Source organism: Aegilops tauschii, chromosome 2 (assembly GCF_002575655.3).
Source record: "Aegilops tauschii subsp. strangulata cultivar AL8/78 chromosome 2, Aet v6.0, whole genome shotgun sequence".
Lineage (NCBI taxonomy): Eukaryota > Viridiplantae > Streptophyta > Magnoliopsida > Poales > Poaceae > Aegilops > Aegilops tauschii.
The window spans coordinates 288,757,025-288,773,081 of NC_053036.3; the positions used below are offsets into that span (position 1 = coordinate 288,757,025).

The following is a 16,057-nucleotide window of genomic DNA, read 5'->3' on the forward strand; positions in this document are numbered from 1 at the left end:
TTCAACACAAATTTATTGATTCGACACAAGGGGAGCCAAAGAATATTCTCAAGTATTAGCAGTTGAGTTGTCAATTCAACCACACCTGGATAACTTAGTATCTGCAGCAAAGTATTTAGTAGCAAAGTAGTATGGAAGTAACGGTAACGGTAGCAAAAGTAATATTTTTGGGTTTTGTAGTAATTGTAACAGTAGCAACGGAAAAGTAAATAAGCGGAGAACAATATGTGAAAAGCTCATAGGCATTGGATCGGTGATGGAGAATTATGTCGGATGCGGTTCATCATGTAATAGTCATAACATAGGGTGACACAGAACTAGCTCCAATTCACCAATGTAATGTAGGCATGTATTCCGAATATAGTCATACGTGCTTATGGAAAAGAACTTGCATGACATCTTTTGTCCTACCCTCCCGTGGCAGTGGGGTCCAAGCGGAAACTAAGGGATATTAAGGCCTCCTTTTTATAGAGTACCAGACCAAAGCATTAACACTTAGTGAATACATGAACTCCTCAAACTACGGTGATCACCGGGAGTGGTCCCGATAATTGTCACTTCGGGGTTGCCGGATCATAACACATAGTAGGTGACTATAGACTTGCAAGATAGGATCAAGAACTCACATATATTCATGAAAACATAACAGGTTCAGATCTGAAATCATGGCACTCGGGCCCTAGTGACAAGCATTAAGCATAGCAAAGTCATAGCAACATCAATCTCAGAACATAGTGGATACTAGGGATCAAACCCTAACAAAACTAACTCGATTACATGATAAATCTCATCCAACCCATCACCGTCCAGAAAGCCTACGATGGAATTACTCACGCACGGCAATGAGCATCATGAAATTGGTGATGGAGGATGGTTGATGATGACGATGGCGACGGATTCCCCTCTCTGGAGCCCCGAACGGACTCCAGATCAGCCCTCCCGAGAGAGATTATGGCTTGGCGGCGGCTCCGTATCGTAAAACGCGATGAATCCTTCTCTCTGATTTTTTTTCTCCCCGAACACGAATATATAGAGTTGGAGTTGAGGTCGGTGGAGCTCCAGGGGGGCCACGAGGCAAGGGGCACGCCATGGGGGGCAGGCGCGCCTCCCACCCTCGTGGACAGGGTGTGGGCCCCCTGGCCTTGATTCTTTCGCCAGTATATTTTATTATTTCCAAAAATAATCATCTTGAAGTTTCAGGTCATTCCAGGAACTTTTGTTTCTGCACAAAGATAACACCATGGCAATTCTGCTGAAAACAGCGTCGGTCCGGGTTAGTTCCATTCAAATCATGCAAGTTAGAGTCCAAAACAAGGGAAAAAGTGTTTGGAAAAGTAGACACGACGGAGATGTATCAACCTGCATTAACCCCTATGCATAGATTGCCCCAATGTCACCTCGGGAACCCATGAGTTGAGTGCCAAGACATACATCAAGTGTTCTCAAATCCATAAAAGTATTCAATCCGATAATAATACAATCTCAAAGGTAAAACTCAATTCATCACAACAAGATAGAGAGGGGAAAACACCATATGATCCAACTATATTAACAAAGCTTGTGATACATCAAGATCATGCCGAATCAAGAACACGAGAGAGCGAGAAATCAAACACATAGTTATATTAACAAACTATATTAACAAACCCTCAGCCCTGAGGGTGGACTACTCCCTCCTCATCATGGAGACCGCCGGGATGATGAAGATGGCCTTCAGTGATGATTTCCCCCTTTGACAGAGTGCCGAAAAAGGGATCTAGATTGGATCATGGAGGTACAAAGGCTTGCAGCGGCGGAGTCCAAGTTCTAGGTTATTTCTGGGGGTTTCTGTATTTACAGGATTTTTTGGCTTCGGTTTCATAGTGAGATGAGCCATGAGGTCCCAACTACCTACCAGCCCACCACTATGGCCCCTGGCGCGCCCTGCGGGTAGTGGCCAGCTCTTGGCTCTTCTGGTCCTCCCACGAAGCTTCAGGGGTCTCTTTTGTTCTGAAAAATTATCAAAAAATTTCGCTGCATTTGGACTTCATTTGATATGGATTTTCGGGAAAACCAAAAACAAGCAGAAAGCAGGAACTGACACTGGGCACTGAGTCAAAAGTTAGTCCATAAAAATCATATAAAAGTGCACCAAAATCATACAAAACTATAATAAACATGGCATGAATACTTCATAAAATATAGATACATTGGAGACGTATCAGATCCTGAGCCGCCGATACGTCTCCAACGTATCTATAATTTTTTATTGTTCCATGCTGTTATATTATCATTCTTGGATGTTTTACAATCATTTTATAGAAACTTTATATCATATTTTGGGACTAACTAATTGAGCTAGAGCCCAGTGCCAGTTGTTGTTTTTTCCTTGTGTTTTACTTCGTAGAAAATCAATACCAAACGGAGTCCAAACGCAGCAAAACTTTTTGGAGAATTTTTCTGGGCCAGAAGACACATGATGGGCCAAAGAAGTACCAGAGGGTTGCCCACCTCGGTGGCATCCCTCACCGCCTCTTTGCTCTATAAATACCCCAATATTCCATAAACCCTAGGAGAGTCGACGAAAATCAATCCCAGCCACCACAAGTTCCAGAAACCACAAATCCAATCTAGACACCATCACGGAGGGGTTCATCATCCTCATTGGTGCCTCTCCGATGATGCGTGAGTAGTTCATTGTAAACCTACGGGTACGTAGTTAGTATCTAGATGGCTTCCTCTCTCTCTTTTGATTCTCAATACAATGGTCTCTTGGAGATCTATTTGATGTAACTCTTTTTGCGGTGTGTTTGTCGGGATCCGATGAACTTTGAGTTTATGATCAGATCTATGTTTTTATCCATGAAAGTTATTTGAGTTTCTTTGATCTCTTATATGCATGATTACTTATAGCCTCGTATTTCTTCTTAGAATCGCTGGTTTAGTTAGGCCGACTAGATCAATTTTTCTTGCCATGGGAAGAGGTGCTTTGTGATGGGTTCGATTTTACGGTGCTTGATCCCAATGACAGAAGGGGAAACAACATATATGTATTGTTTCCATTAAGGATAACTAGATGGGGTCTATTTCTACATAGATAGATATTGTCTACATCATGTCATCGTTCTTATTGCATTACTCCGGTTCTCCATGAACTTAATAATCTAGATGCATGCTGGATAGCGGTCAATGTGTGGAGTAATAGTAGTTGATACAGGCGGGAGTCGTTCTACTAATCTTGGACGTGATGCCTATATAATGTTCATTGCCTGGATATCGTCATGATTATTTGAAGTTCTATCAATTGCCCAATAGTAATTTGTTCACCCACCGTATGCTATTTTTCTTGAGAGAAGCCACTAGTGAAATCTACGGCCCCCGGGTCTCTTCTTTATCATATTTGCCTTCAAGATCTATTTTTATTCTCTTTTATTTTCAGATCTATATTTCCAAAAACCCAAAAATACCTTGCTGCACTTTATTTTATTTTGCGTTTATTCGAGAACTATTTATCCAATCTATCATATTTTTATCCCGTCAACTCGACAATTTCTGGCACCGTTACCCGAAGGGATTGACAACCCCTTTAACACGTCGGGTTGCAAGTATTTGTTCTTTGTGTGCAAGTAACGTTCACGTAGTGTTGCGTGGTTCTCCTACTGGTTCGATAACCTTGGTCTCATCACTCAGGGAAATACCTACCGTCGCTGTGCTACATCATCCCTTCCTCTTTGGGGAAATACCGACGTAGTTCAAATCGCAATCAAAAGGAATTTCTGGCGCCGTTGCCGGGGAGACATCACCAACATCTACCAGGTTCCTAATCACAAATATCATCTCCTTGCAATTTACATTATTTGCCATTTGCCTCTCGTTTTCATCTCCCCCACTTCACAAAAATTTGCTGTTTTATTCGCACTCTTTTTCGTTCACCGTTTTCTCGTCAGATCTGTTTTTGTGTGCAATCTTGTTGGCTACTTTTCGTCGTTATGGATAGTTCTTCCTCTATTGCGTGCACTCCCGAGAATGAGGTTCTTATCTTTAAGCAAAGGGGAGGGGAGAATTTAAAGGATGCTTGGTATATAATTTGCAATGCTCATAATAGATCTATCCGTAAGCAATCTACAGTGGTTCTTCTTTGCTATTTTTATGTGGGCATCACCACTTGGTATAGATTCGTCCTTGATACGATTACCGGTGGAAATTTTTTGATGTGTCCTTCTCTTGATGCTTTTAATGCTATGGGAAATTTAGTGGGATCACCACCTCTTATGGTTAATGAAACAACTTTAACTCTTGAGCATGTTATGGAAAGACTTGATGCTATTGAAAAGAAAATGGTTGCAGAAGAACATATTGAAAACTTGGATAAAAAGATGCATAATTTTGCTAGTAAAATTGGGTCAAAAGCAGGAGAAGTTCTTAAGTTTTTAAAAGAAAAGGGGATCGTAATTCATGGAAGAATTGAAGAAAGCCCGTCTCATATCGATAAATTGGAAGAAATCTTTAGTAATATAAGCACGGCTTTTTCTTCCACTAAAACTATTGAAAAAACTCCGGTAAAAATTAGCAAGATTACTCAAGTCACTAAAAACAAGGGTGCAACCTCTAATAGTAACAAAGAAGATCTTAAAATGATTAGTATTCACCCCGATTTTATTGAAGCGATAAGAGATCCTACCGGCAAGAATCAATTTCTCAAACCTGTTCCTAGAAGTATTGTTGTTGAAAATTTATATGCCAAATCTTTGAAGAATTCTAAGTGTTGATTGAAGAGTTGGAAAATGAAGATCACAATACCTAGATCCTTGCATTATGCCTAGCTAGGGGCGTAAAACGATAGCGCTTGTTGGGTGGCAGCCCAATGAATAAAATTTATTTTTGTCTTTTTCTTTCTATTCTTGGGTGTTTGCACAATTATGCTACTGTTATGATTGTGTCTTTTATGTTTTAATTAGTGTTTGTGCCAAGCAAAGCCTATGGGATCATGTTGGATGATAGTTGCTTCGATCTTGTTGAAAAATAGAAACTTTTATGCCCATAAAAATAATTTTAATTTTTAGCAGGAGCGTGATAAAATTCTGATTTTTTTACACAAGATTTATATACAAATTGCCCACGCTGTCCTAATTTTTCAGAATTTTTGGTTACAGAAGTATTGAAAGTTTTCATATTACTACAGACTATTCTGTTTTTGTCAGATTCTATTTTCTTTGTGTTGTGTGCTTATTTAGATGAATCTATGGTTTGTATTGGAGGGTATAAGCTATAGCAAAGTGGAATACAATAGATATAATGCAAAAATAAAATATGAATGGGTTTGCAACAATACTTATAGTAGTGATTTGCTTTGTTATACTAACGGGTCTCATGAAGGTTTTATTGAGTTTTGTGTGATTGAAGTTTTTAGGTTTTGGGTGAGATCACGATGAATGAAGAAATAAGGAGTAAGAAGAGCCTACGCTTGGGGATGCCCCATGGATACCCAAGCCATCTTATATCTTATCTTATATCTACTAATTGGAGGCACCAAAGAAAGCACCACGTTAATCCTCCACAGCTAAGAAAATTAACCATCGGATCTTTGCATTACTTATCTACAGCCATAGAATCCATCGGATGAAGTACAAGAAGAGTCCAGGCATTCTATCCCACGCGAACAATACTAGCCATCATATCTCCCCATTATCTATCTATAGCCATCGGATGAAATAGAAAAAGAGTCTGGGCTTATATCCCACATGTATGCCTCCTTAAATTAAGGCCTCTTCCATTAGCCTTGAAAAAAACTTGCACGGGATGCAAACAAACGACTCCCTCGCAAACTTCTCTTCCAAATGTGTCATCGAGAGACCAGCAAGGGCCCCTCCCCGTCGCCATCCTCCTTGATTGTCCGACTCTGCAGGACTTTACCCATGCACCGACGTCGGCCTCGATCTGTTTCCTTTGTGTGAACTTGCGCACAACACAAATATCCAACATCAAGCGTGCATTGTCTCCGATCTGGCATGTACGTATGTCAGCACATCCCTAACCCTAGATAGCGCAAGGGTGTTGGGGTAGTCCAGGCAGGCAGACATCAAGAGCTACCGTGTGGCGCTTAGCAGGTAGCAGCTGGTGCAGAAGCTAAGACAACTGCAAGTTGCACGTCTCCAGCGCCTTCCTGCATCAAACACGATTACAAGAACGTAAATCACCAACCCCAACTCAACCCCAACAGAGTTGGGGTTAATGAAGTAAGTGTCAATGAGAAAAATTATTTCCTTCATGTGCAGATTTGAAGCAAACGTAGCATTGGACTGGATATTGCAGATTTACTGAAATCGAGAGAAGTGGGTAGCTGGCCGGTGCAGAAGCTAACACAAACTTCAAGCTGCACGCAGCCACTAGCCACGTTGCCTTCTGCATCAAACAAGAACATACATAATCAACAGGTAAAGGAATGAGGATTAATAAAGTCAGTGTGAATGAGCAAAATTTATCCCTTCGTGTGCATATTTGAAAAAAGCCTAGGTAGCCTTGCAACGGAATACTATAGATTCAATGGAATTTTGTGTAAACAACTATTCCTAGATGTGGTTCACTGGAGGTAATGAATATACCATGATTGACCGTTTATAATTTTGCCCTTTGCTGTTATTTTAAAACATAAATTCATAGAATACGACTTTTGATTTATTTTTCTTATCTACTCATAAGTTTGATAGTTTCCATGCCAGAATGTAAGAGATCTAGAAAGATGATTCTCTTCACAATAATCGTGTAGACCATATAATACTAGGTGTGCTTGATATATTATATTAGCGTCGATCATTTGTCATTGAAAGAATATGTTTCCACGAATTAAATAGCCAAAAATGTTGATGAAATGACAGGGTGATATCCTTTGTATTACAAGTTGATAAGAGAACGTGGAAGAGATGGCATCGGTGACAACCTATTATGAATTGATGGGAGTAAGTAGTTAAACTATAGATTCTCAGTTATATCGCCATCATTAGTCCATGGCATGTTTGTAGATGTCAAGAATTAGTGGTTACTAAATGGAAGCACTTCGAGGAATTCAAGCTCACTCAAATCATGTGTGTTACTGCACTAACAGATACTCCAGAGACCAGAGGAACAAAAGAAGACCATATAATTTAGCAATTGGATTCTAAACATTGGCTATGATTTAATAGGAAATGAAGAAGATGAGGCTTGGGTAAATATACCTAAAGATTTACTTTGGCGGAAAGGGAGTAAACCAATTTGGAAGCAATCATCAACAACACCTATCCTAAGACAAAAAAGGGTTTCCCCGCTTTATATTATAAAGCAACCATCAACAACAACAAGTTCAACATCCAAACGGGTTCAAGTAGCCAAAGTGCGAGAAGAAAATAAAAGAGTCTTGGTGGGGGCACAGCACAACCCATGGACAAATCGAAAATACCTTGAAGAAACAGCCATCTTATGGCCAAGAAACGAGATGGCACCTAAGGTAAATACTTATCATGAGTAGAATAGATGGAGAAGAGGTAACATACCAAAGCTCAGATACAGTGTGCAACGCAATGTCAAATACAGAAGATGGGGATCAGTTGTACACAAACGCAAAGAATTCTTGAATAGGTTGAAATTAGCTGGCCTACCAATAATACTCTTGCGAAATATCAATCGAAGTATGGGCTTATTTATAGTATGACTGCCACTGGCTCTTATTTACCGCCATTTTGGGGCATTTTGTGTCGGCCACTATATATATATATATATATATATATATATATATATATATATATATATGTATATATATATATATGTATATATATAGGGCTGGACTATTCTGTTGCCGGTAACAAAATATTATTCTGTTACCCCCCCCCCCCGCCCTATATAGGCGCGACGCGCAGACCACCGTAGAATCCCCCCGACCCAGCCCGAACCCAACCCGCCTTCTTCCGCCGGAGGCAGCCGTCGTGGGCGAGCGAGCGACGGCGGCAGCCAGAGCGAGGGAGCCCGCGGCGCCGTGACTGGCCAGCGGCGGATCTGCCGCCGTCTCCTGCCTCCTTCCGTCGTCGGATCCATTGACGGGGCCGTGATCCCCGCCTCCTGCCTCCCTCCGTCGCCGGATCCATCGATAGGGCCATGATCTCTGTCTCCTGCCTCCCTACGTCGCCGGATCCATCGATGGGGCCGTCATCCCCGTCTCCTGCCTCCCTCCGTCGCCGGATCCAACAACGGGGCCGTCATCTCAGCCTCCTGCCTCCCTCCGTCGCCGGGGCTCCTTCTCCGTGGCAGTGATCCCCGCAAGGTACTGCCTCCCCGAACCTCTTCGCCAGACGTCCACCACAAGCAGGAGCTGCATCAATGGCGCCGCCTCCGAAGAACATGCCAGTACGCCGCCCACGAGAGGAAGAAGAAGAAGTCAGTCCACTGGAGGTAATGTCTGCTTCCCACGTTTGTGTCAGTCCATCAGTTCATCAGTCCTGCTATGAAGAAGAACCTGATAGTACATTGCAAATGCTTGATCAGTTCATTACACCCCTGCCACTTGATGCACAATTTGGATGTCTAGGTTACTGTCAGTACCTCTAATATGCTAGCTTCAGTTCAAAGCCAAAAAACATAAACTTATGCATCAGTCCAAGTAGCTACTAGGCTTTATATAAGGTTCAGCTACCACTGCAAGTTGTATGATGTTATTTCTAATAGTACATGCCATGTAGTTGCGTCAGTTCGAACTAGTGAAAGAATGTTGTTGAAAAAAATATACACTTGTTACACTGTAAGTTCAATGATACATAAACTAGGAGTACTTCTAGTGTAGTTGCATAAGTTATAGATGAACAAAAGAGAAGACTTGCATTAGTTTTGTATATATCCATACATCTCTGAAGTTCAATGTTCAGTTTACAAGCAGTGCTAAAAAACAGTACATCAGTGTTGAACATGTACGTTCATCAGTTCAACTGAAAACGAAACCAGATACAAAATAGAGAACAAAGTTTAAATAACGGTCAGCGATGCAAGTTCAACTTGTACATTTCCTTCAGTGCATGACATGTTACCCATAGCATGTATACGAGAAAAATGCAGAAAAGATTAATCCCAAAACTGTTGAATGTCATTGCAGAAGCATGCAAGGCGGCACACGCAGCGAGAATTTGATGAGCCAAGCAGATATGGGGCACCGCCTGGTTGGGTAACACGAGAAATACCACCTGGATACTTCAACAATACAGGCAGATTTCAAGATACGCCGGAATCATCAGAAGCACGAACAGGTTCTTCTATGCAGCAAACACCAATATGTGGGAATACAAGCTTTGTCATTGCTGGGTTGCAACAAGGCCGACAATATCCCCAACAACAAATGTTTTCCTTCCCTAGCGCATGCAGAAAGCCAAGGACAGGAAGCCGTGGATGGGTTGCAACAAGGCTTCCACCAGTCGCTCCGTCAACATCAATAATCCGTGCTGCAAAAGCGGTTGCGACGAGAAGACCAGGCCAAAGAGATAGAAATTTTGGCTGCTCTAGCAGGTTCCAAAGTACAAGATATGAGCCATATAGACAGGAGCAACCTCACAACGAATATGAGGGGAGACGGCCGTACAATGAGAGATGTAGATCTTCGTCAACATTGCTCCCTCCAAGAGATGCATTGCTGGATGTGCCAAGGGTGACACCACCCGCGCCCATACACCAGGGTGAATAGCAAACACCGGAGGCAGCACAGAGCTATACACATGTAAGTATCCATATAGAAAAAAACATACAAGCACAGTCCATACCATGGTACTGTGACCACCCCATCTAACATTTTCATAACTGCGTTTTTGTTTGCTCACTGTCGCGTGCAGCCACCTAACATTGAAGCTTACATTCTGCCAAGACTAGAGATGCGCTTTGAAACTTTTGAAGAAACAAAGAACTTCTACAACGTCTATGCGAAGCACGCGGGTTTTGCTGTCAGGGAAGGCCCCAAGTTTAAGACCAGAGCCTACCTTTATTGCACGTGTTATGGAGTCTATGAACCGAAGGTGTCTGAAGCAAATAGACAGCGGAACAAAACGACAGCCAGGACTAACTGCGGGGCTAAAATGAGGCTGAAGAAGGAAAAGGATGGAACATTTGTCATAAAAGAGATAGTCTGGGAACACAACCACACGCTACAGCTCACTCCGCAAATGCTTGTCTTCTTGCACTCCCACAAAAACTTTGACAAAACAATCTTGGAGTACGTCAAGTACCTGCAGTTCAAAGGCATTGAACACGCGCAAATCATGAGCATACTGGGTGGTGATGACCCTGGTAGCTACTTCCTCAAAATGAATGCCAAAGACCTGATTAACCTGTAAGTACAAACTTGTTCTCCTCCCATAAACCGCCTCCGTCTTTTTTCCTCTGTTAGTACAAACATATTACGCAACGCATGACCTGACGCCAGTTCAACATGCATTTTTGAATGAACTTTTAATATGCAGGAAAGCAAAGAATTCAAGGATGGATGGTGTGGAAGATGTCCTAAAGACTGTCAACTTCTTTAGGGAGATGAAAGCTATAAACAGGGAATTCTTCTGTGACATGCAACTCGATGAGTACGACAGATTTAAGAACATATTCTGGGTGAACGCAAGCTGCCGAGGGGCCTATCAGGACTTTGGTGACTGTGTAACATTTGACACCACATATAAGACCAACAAGTACCATATGCCACTTGGGCTGTTTGTCGGTACTAACAACCACTTACAGACTACATTCTTTGGTTTCTCCCTGATAAGAGATGAGGATGCAGATTCATTCAGATGGCTGTTCAAGACATTTTTAAGGTGTATGAGAGGGAAGGCTCCTATATGCATCCTCACAGGTACAACCGCCAAAACCACCCCCAACCACCCCCCCTCCCCAAAAAAATTAAAAGGAAAATAACACAGTAAAAATGTTGTGTCAGTTCTATTTGTATATATGCACCACCATCTGCTGACCACTCCACGTCTCTTTTCTCATTACCAGACCAGTGCCCGACAATGGCTTCGGCGATCCCAGATGCTTTCAAGAACACAGTACACAAGCTGTGCCGCTAGTACATTATGAAGAAGTACAGGGAACACCTCGCATACCTGTACAACCTGCACGAAGACTTTAAGGATGAATTCACATCAATCCTCAACTGGCCCCTCATGCCAACTGAGTTTGAGGCTGCCTGGAAAAGACTCATGGATAAGTACAACCTCCACGATTATGCCACGATGGTGGCCATGTGGAATGAGCGTGAGAGATCGATATCAGCCTACTTCAAAGAAATTTTCTGCGCCAAAATGACATCCACACAGCAAAGTGAGAGCATGAACTATGTGCTCAAGAAGAACTTCGTAAGTGTGAGACAAAACCTACACTGGTTTGTCAGCCAGGTAAACTCCTGCGTCAAAACCAGGAGGCAGACAGAGAATCAGGAGACAATGGGTAACCGGGTATAGCTCTATCACCTGTCGTAAGACAAAAAATAACATGCTTACTAAAGTAAAACTTTATTAGTTAGACAAGTTTTTGCCGCGAGAAAACTAACAATTTGGTCATCATTCTTGCATGTGCAGAAGGAACAAAACACGCTGACCTTCTATGGGTTTGATACCCAGATGGCAAAGGTTTAATCACGAGCTGTGTACAGCGAGATCACAAATAGGCTAAAATTGAGCACACTCTTCACGGCGACAGAGACGGAAGAGCCCACAAAGTACCTCGTGCGCTACAACCACCCGCAAAAACTGTCTGCGTGGGCTCAGCACGCGTTCCAGGTGGTTGCAGACCCCGTGGGAGAAACATATGAGTGCAAGTGCAGGCTATGGGACCACACAGGTGAGGACTAAAAAAATATGTTACATACTGTACTACTTTTTTTGCAAAGTTTTTCTTCGAATGAAATGACATAAAACATGCACCTCTTCCAAAAAATACAGGTCTTTTCTGCGTGCATGTCCTGTGCATGATGCAGACAATTAAGGCTGCCGGCGTTCCAGAGAAATACATCCTCAGGAGATACACCAAACGCCCGAACATCCAGCCAACATTCAACAGAAATGACTTGAGGATAGTAGCGTCAAACAAGGCATCCCAATACTGCATTGAAAGCTCACTGCTGACGCTGAACATGAGGGTGCACAGAAAAAGCCTGAGAAGCCAAGAGCAAATGGCGAGGTCACGGGTCGTCTTGGACAAGCTTGAACAAGAACTCGACGCCATGCACTCTGCTGAAAATGGAGGTGTCGCGGACAATGAAGCCATTGAGCAGGATATTGATACAATGTTATCTGAGATGAACCATCTGGGAGCTGTTGACCCGTTCGACAATGAGGAAGAGGAGCAGCAGCAACCAGAGCTTGCCCATGTGCACACTCAAGAGTAGCAACATGCTCACATGCAAGATCATGAGCTTGATGGTGCTGTAGGCGAACGACATGACAACAGGACATCCTACCGGCAGCAGCAGGAAAGGGTGATTAAACCACCCATATTCTCAAACACAAAGGGGAGGAAGAGTAAAACACAAGCAGCGAAAGAGCAGCCAAAAAGCCGCCACGCCCCATCAAGCGTGTGGAATTTGGCCCGGACGGCAAACCTCTCAGGATAAGGGCATGCGGATTCTGCAACGTCGTGAGCAACCATAACTACCGCACATGCCCACTCCGCACAGATGCCACTGTCAACAAGCAAACGCTGCACAAGCAGATTGGAGCCACCCAGGTTTCTACCAATGGAGACAACACACGTAACAGCTACACTTGCCGCAAGTGTGGGGGAACTGACGGGCATAATGCCCGCATGTGCAAAGTGGGCAAGGAGGTCAGTGGCGCTGAACAGAAACAGGGCAAGGTGCAGAGTTCCAAGAAATCAAATGAAGACGATGAAGAAGAAGAGTTTGACGAGAATGACGACCAATCATACAAAGACAATGAAGATGACAGTGTCGGGGACGAAGAAACTGAAACTGACGATGAAGCTGCCAAGGCTCAACCAGGAAAGGGCGCCGGCAAGGCTCAACATTCGGGGCCAGTTAGGAGAAGCTCAAGATTGAACAATACATAGTGGTTATGCTGCTGCGTCAACTAAAAAATAAGCTTGTAGTCTCAGTTGCCTCGGAACACAATGAGGAAACATTTCAGAAACACTGTCATTAGCAAAACTTAATTAGCTTTATCGTCGATTTCTCGATCAGTACTATAGTTAAGATATAATTTGTGATTTGTGCCCGCTGGAGCAGTGACATTATTATGTAAACCATTTGATAATCCTTTTGAATGCAGTCACAAATACATTTGAAAAAACTTATCTGGATTTATCTGACGCAAACGCTACTGTCGACCAGTAACTCAGCAAAAATATGTTAAAGGAAATTTAAACTCTTATACTACATCAGTACTGATAATTCTCAGTCGTCAGTACAAAGGCAGAGTACACATCAGTACTGATATAATTTGTGAATTGTGCCCGCTGGAGCAGTGACATTATTATGTAAACCATTTGATAATCCTTTTGAATGCAGTCACAAATACATTTGTACTGATGAAAACACTACTGTTGACCAGTAACTCAGCAAAAATATATTAAGGAAAATTTAAACTCTTATAGTACATCAGTACTGATAATTCTCAGTCGTCAGTACAAAGGCAGAGTAAAACAAACACACCCGTGAACACCTCCAAAAAACATCATTTTGAAAAAACAAAGCTATGTCTACTTCTGCCAGTCCCAATTCAGAAAGACCATCAGTACATAAAAATAATTACCTCAAGCAAAATGTGAATATAATACATTCTGTACTGATGAAAATCTAATTTATCTGTAAAAACTACTCAGAGATTATCTTGATATAAACAATCCTTTAAAAAATACAAAAAATGTTTTAAAAAACATTAGCATCACACATAGTCTCACTGGTATTTGGTAAGTTCAATTACACTTCAATCACCAGTCCAAGTACCACAGTAGAGGAGTACAGACCTCCATCATCACCAACCCTGACACGTGCAAGTGGGATAAGCAGCTGATAAGTACAGCTTGACAAGACGAATCAGTGCGACAGTAAAATGCCACCATCACCACCCCTGCGACGTGCAAGTGGGATTTAGCAGGTCATAAGTACAGCTTGACAAGACTAGTCAGTGCAGCAGTAAAAACCATTTGACTTGGACAGTTAGTTCTTCCAGGCCACCACCCGCGCCACCCACTGAGCGGTTGCCACAAGGGACTGCAAACGGCGACCCCACGCCACTACACCCACGCCCCCGACGAACCGCCTCCCACAAATCCCCATCGACGCACTGCAAAAAACCCCATTCTCTTCCATCTCTCCCTCATTACCACAAACCACCATTGCCGCTTCCAACTCCACTGCACACAAACCACAAACTTCTCTCTCACAAGCCCACAGCCGCCGGAGGAGGGCGATGGCGGAGGAACCGTCCGCCAAACGTCCTCAAGGCGAGCCGTCGGACAAGAGCAGCAACCTCGTCGACATTCACGTCCCCGGCGAGAAGCGCGAGTACACCACAACACTCACAGGGGTTGAGCTCCACGGCAAGGAGACGCTGGAGATCGTCTGCACCAGTGAACCAGACAAGGCCGACGAGGTGATCTCCAGGCTCTGGAGGAAGCTTGGCCGCATGCTTCGTAGGATCGTCGGCGTTGGTGTGCACTACACCAACGAAGATGAACCTCCCCAGATGGCAGCAGTCCTGCAGTTGTGCGTCGACGACCTCTGCTTGGTGTACCACATCGCAACGGCCGCAAAATGGTGAGCCATACTACTCATTTGCCCTGTTTGGTTTATCTGTTTTATTAGTACTGTATCCTAAAATTTTCATCAGACTTGTTTCCCAACTAGATGTACTAGTGTGGTTTGTGAAAAGTGGATGCACTACTGCATTTTCTCAAGTAGATACACTATAAATGTATTTTTGAACCTGATGCACTGGATTACTATTTGGAAAATCTTGCGGAAGATTAATTTCTGAAGTTGATCGACTAGTGTAGTTTCTGAACATGATCCAATAGTGTAGTTTATGTACTCGATGTATTAGAAAGATGTTTCTGAACTTGATGTAGTGATGTATTTTCTGAATTTGATCTAATTTTATTTTCATAATAAAATAAACTAAGGACTTGGTGAAGCATTGTTTATGTGTTATCCTATTCAACAAAAGTAAACTAAACTAGTACCAAAGCAGAACATACAACATTGACTGAAACTATGTTTAATCCAAAAAGAAGAATAACATGATGTACTTAATTTAATTTCAGAACTTTGTTTACTAGTTTTTGAAGTACATTCATCCATTATTTATGCTACATAAACATCTACTTCATGGATTCATCGCTTGTAAAACAAAACAAAATGAATAATTCAAACATCAAAGTAATGCCAATTTTCAAAAATGTCTCTCCCCTTGCAGGCCCAAGCGCCTGAACGAGTTGCTGCAGCATGAGACGTTGTTCACATTTGCCGGTTTCAGCATTGAAAGTGACAAAGAGAAGCTGAAGTTGTCCGGTTTGGAGATCAACCCCAACAAGTTCATCGACATTCAGCGCAAGTGGAGAGTTCCATACACCGGAAAAGAGTACGACTCCTTGACTGATGTTGCAGCCAGCGTCATCCACCCATTCTACAAAGGCATGAAGAAGAACATCAACACGCAGGAAGACTACAAACTGTGGGGGACCAGCCCGCTGCCAGACAACCTCATCGAGTACGCAAGAGTAGATGCATACGCCACGTACAAGGCATGGAGCATGATCGACTACATCACAGATGGTTCGGAATTTGCAAAAGAGCGGGAGGCTGCGAAATTCTACGACCACCCCTATTGCCCCTATACGGGATGAAGATACATCAGAGCCTGCCTTCGTTTTACTTCCGCTTGTGCTTGCCTTTTATCTTGCTGTTTCAAATTAGTAGTTTGCTCTTGTTGGGTTGAACCAGTATGATTATGTCGTGCTTGTCATGGTCGAACAAGTTTACTTATGCCATCAAGTACAATGTTTTGCTTATCTCATTATATAAGTTTGGTAGCTTCGTATGTTGTTATCCATCATTTCAAAT

At 42.7% G+C, this 16,057-nt stretch overlaps 2 protein-coding genes across 2 annotated transcripts; both read left to right on the plus strand.

The window, feature by feature from the left end:
• Positions 1-8,328: 8,328 nt before the first annotated feature.
• On the plus strand, positions 8,329-11,045 carry LOC109755641 (protein FAR-RED IMPAIRED RESPONSE 1-like). Its single transcript, XM_020314535.1, has 4 exons — positions 8,329-8,400; positions 9,822-10,315; positions 10,446-10,828; positions 10,975-11,045. Exons 1-4 carry the CDS (start codon positions 8,329-8,331, stop codon positions 11,043-11,045), a joined length of 1,020 nt encoding a protein of 339 aa, XP_020170124.1.
• Positions 11,046-14,405: 3,360 nt separating this feature from the next.
• On the plus strand, positions 14,406-15,840 carry LOC141040945 (uncharacterized). Its single transcript, XM_073507059.1, has 2 exons — positions 14,406-14,752; positions 15,411-15,840. The coding sequence occupies exons 1-2, from the start codon at positions 14,406-14,408 to the stop codon at positions 15,838-15,840; spliced, it is 777 nt and encodes a 258-aa protein (XP_073363160.1).
• The last annotated feature ends 217 nt before the right edge of the window (positions 15,841-16,057 follow it).

Excerpts from the sequence above, each read along its gene's own strand:
- LOC109755641 (XM_020314535.1), top strand. The coding sequence starts at position 8,329 with ATGGCGCCGCCTCCGAAGAACATGCCAGTACGCCGCCCACGAGAGGAA. Across the intron at positions 8,401-9,821 it reads AAGAAGTCAGTCCACTGGAG|CCACCTAACATTGAAGCTTA; the intron begins GTAATGTCTGCT and ends TGTCGCGTGCAG. Across the intron at positions 10,829-10,974 it reads TCCTATATGCATCCTCACAG|ACCAGTGCCCGACAATGGCT; the intron begins GTACAACCGCCA and ends TCTCATTACCAG.
- LOC141040945 (XM_073507059.1), top strand. The coding sequence starts at position 14,406 with ATGGCGGAGGAACCGTCCGCCAAACGTCCTCAAGGCGAGCCGTCGGAC. Across the intron at positions 14,753-15,410 it reads ATCGCAACGGCCGCAAAATG|GCCCAAGCGCCTGAACGAGT; the intron begins GTGAGCCATACT and ends CTCCCCTTGCAG.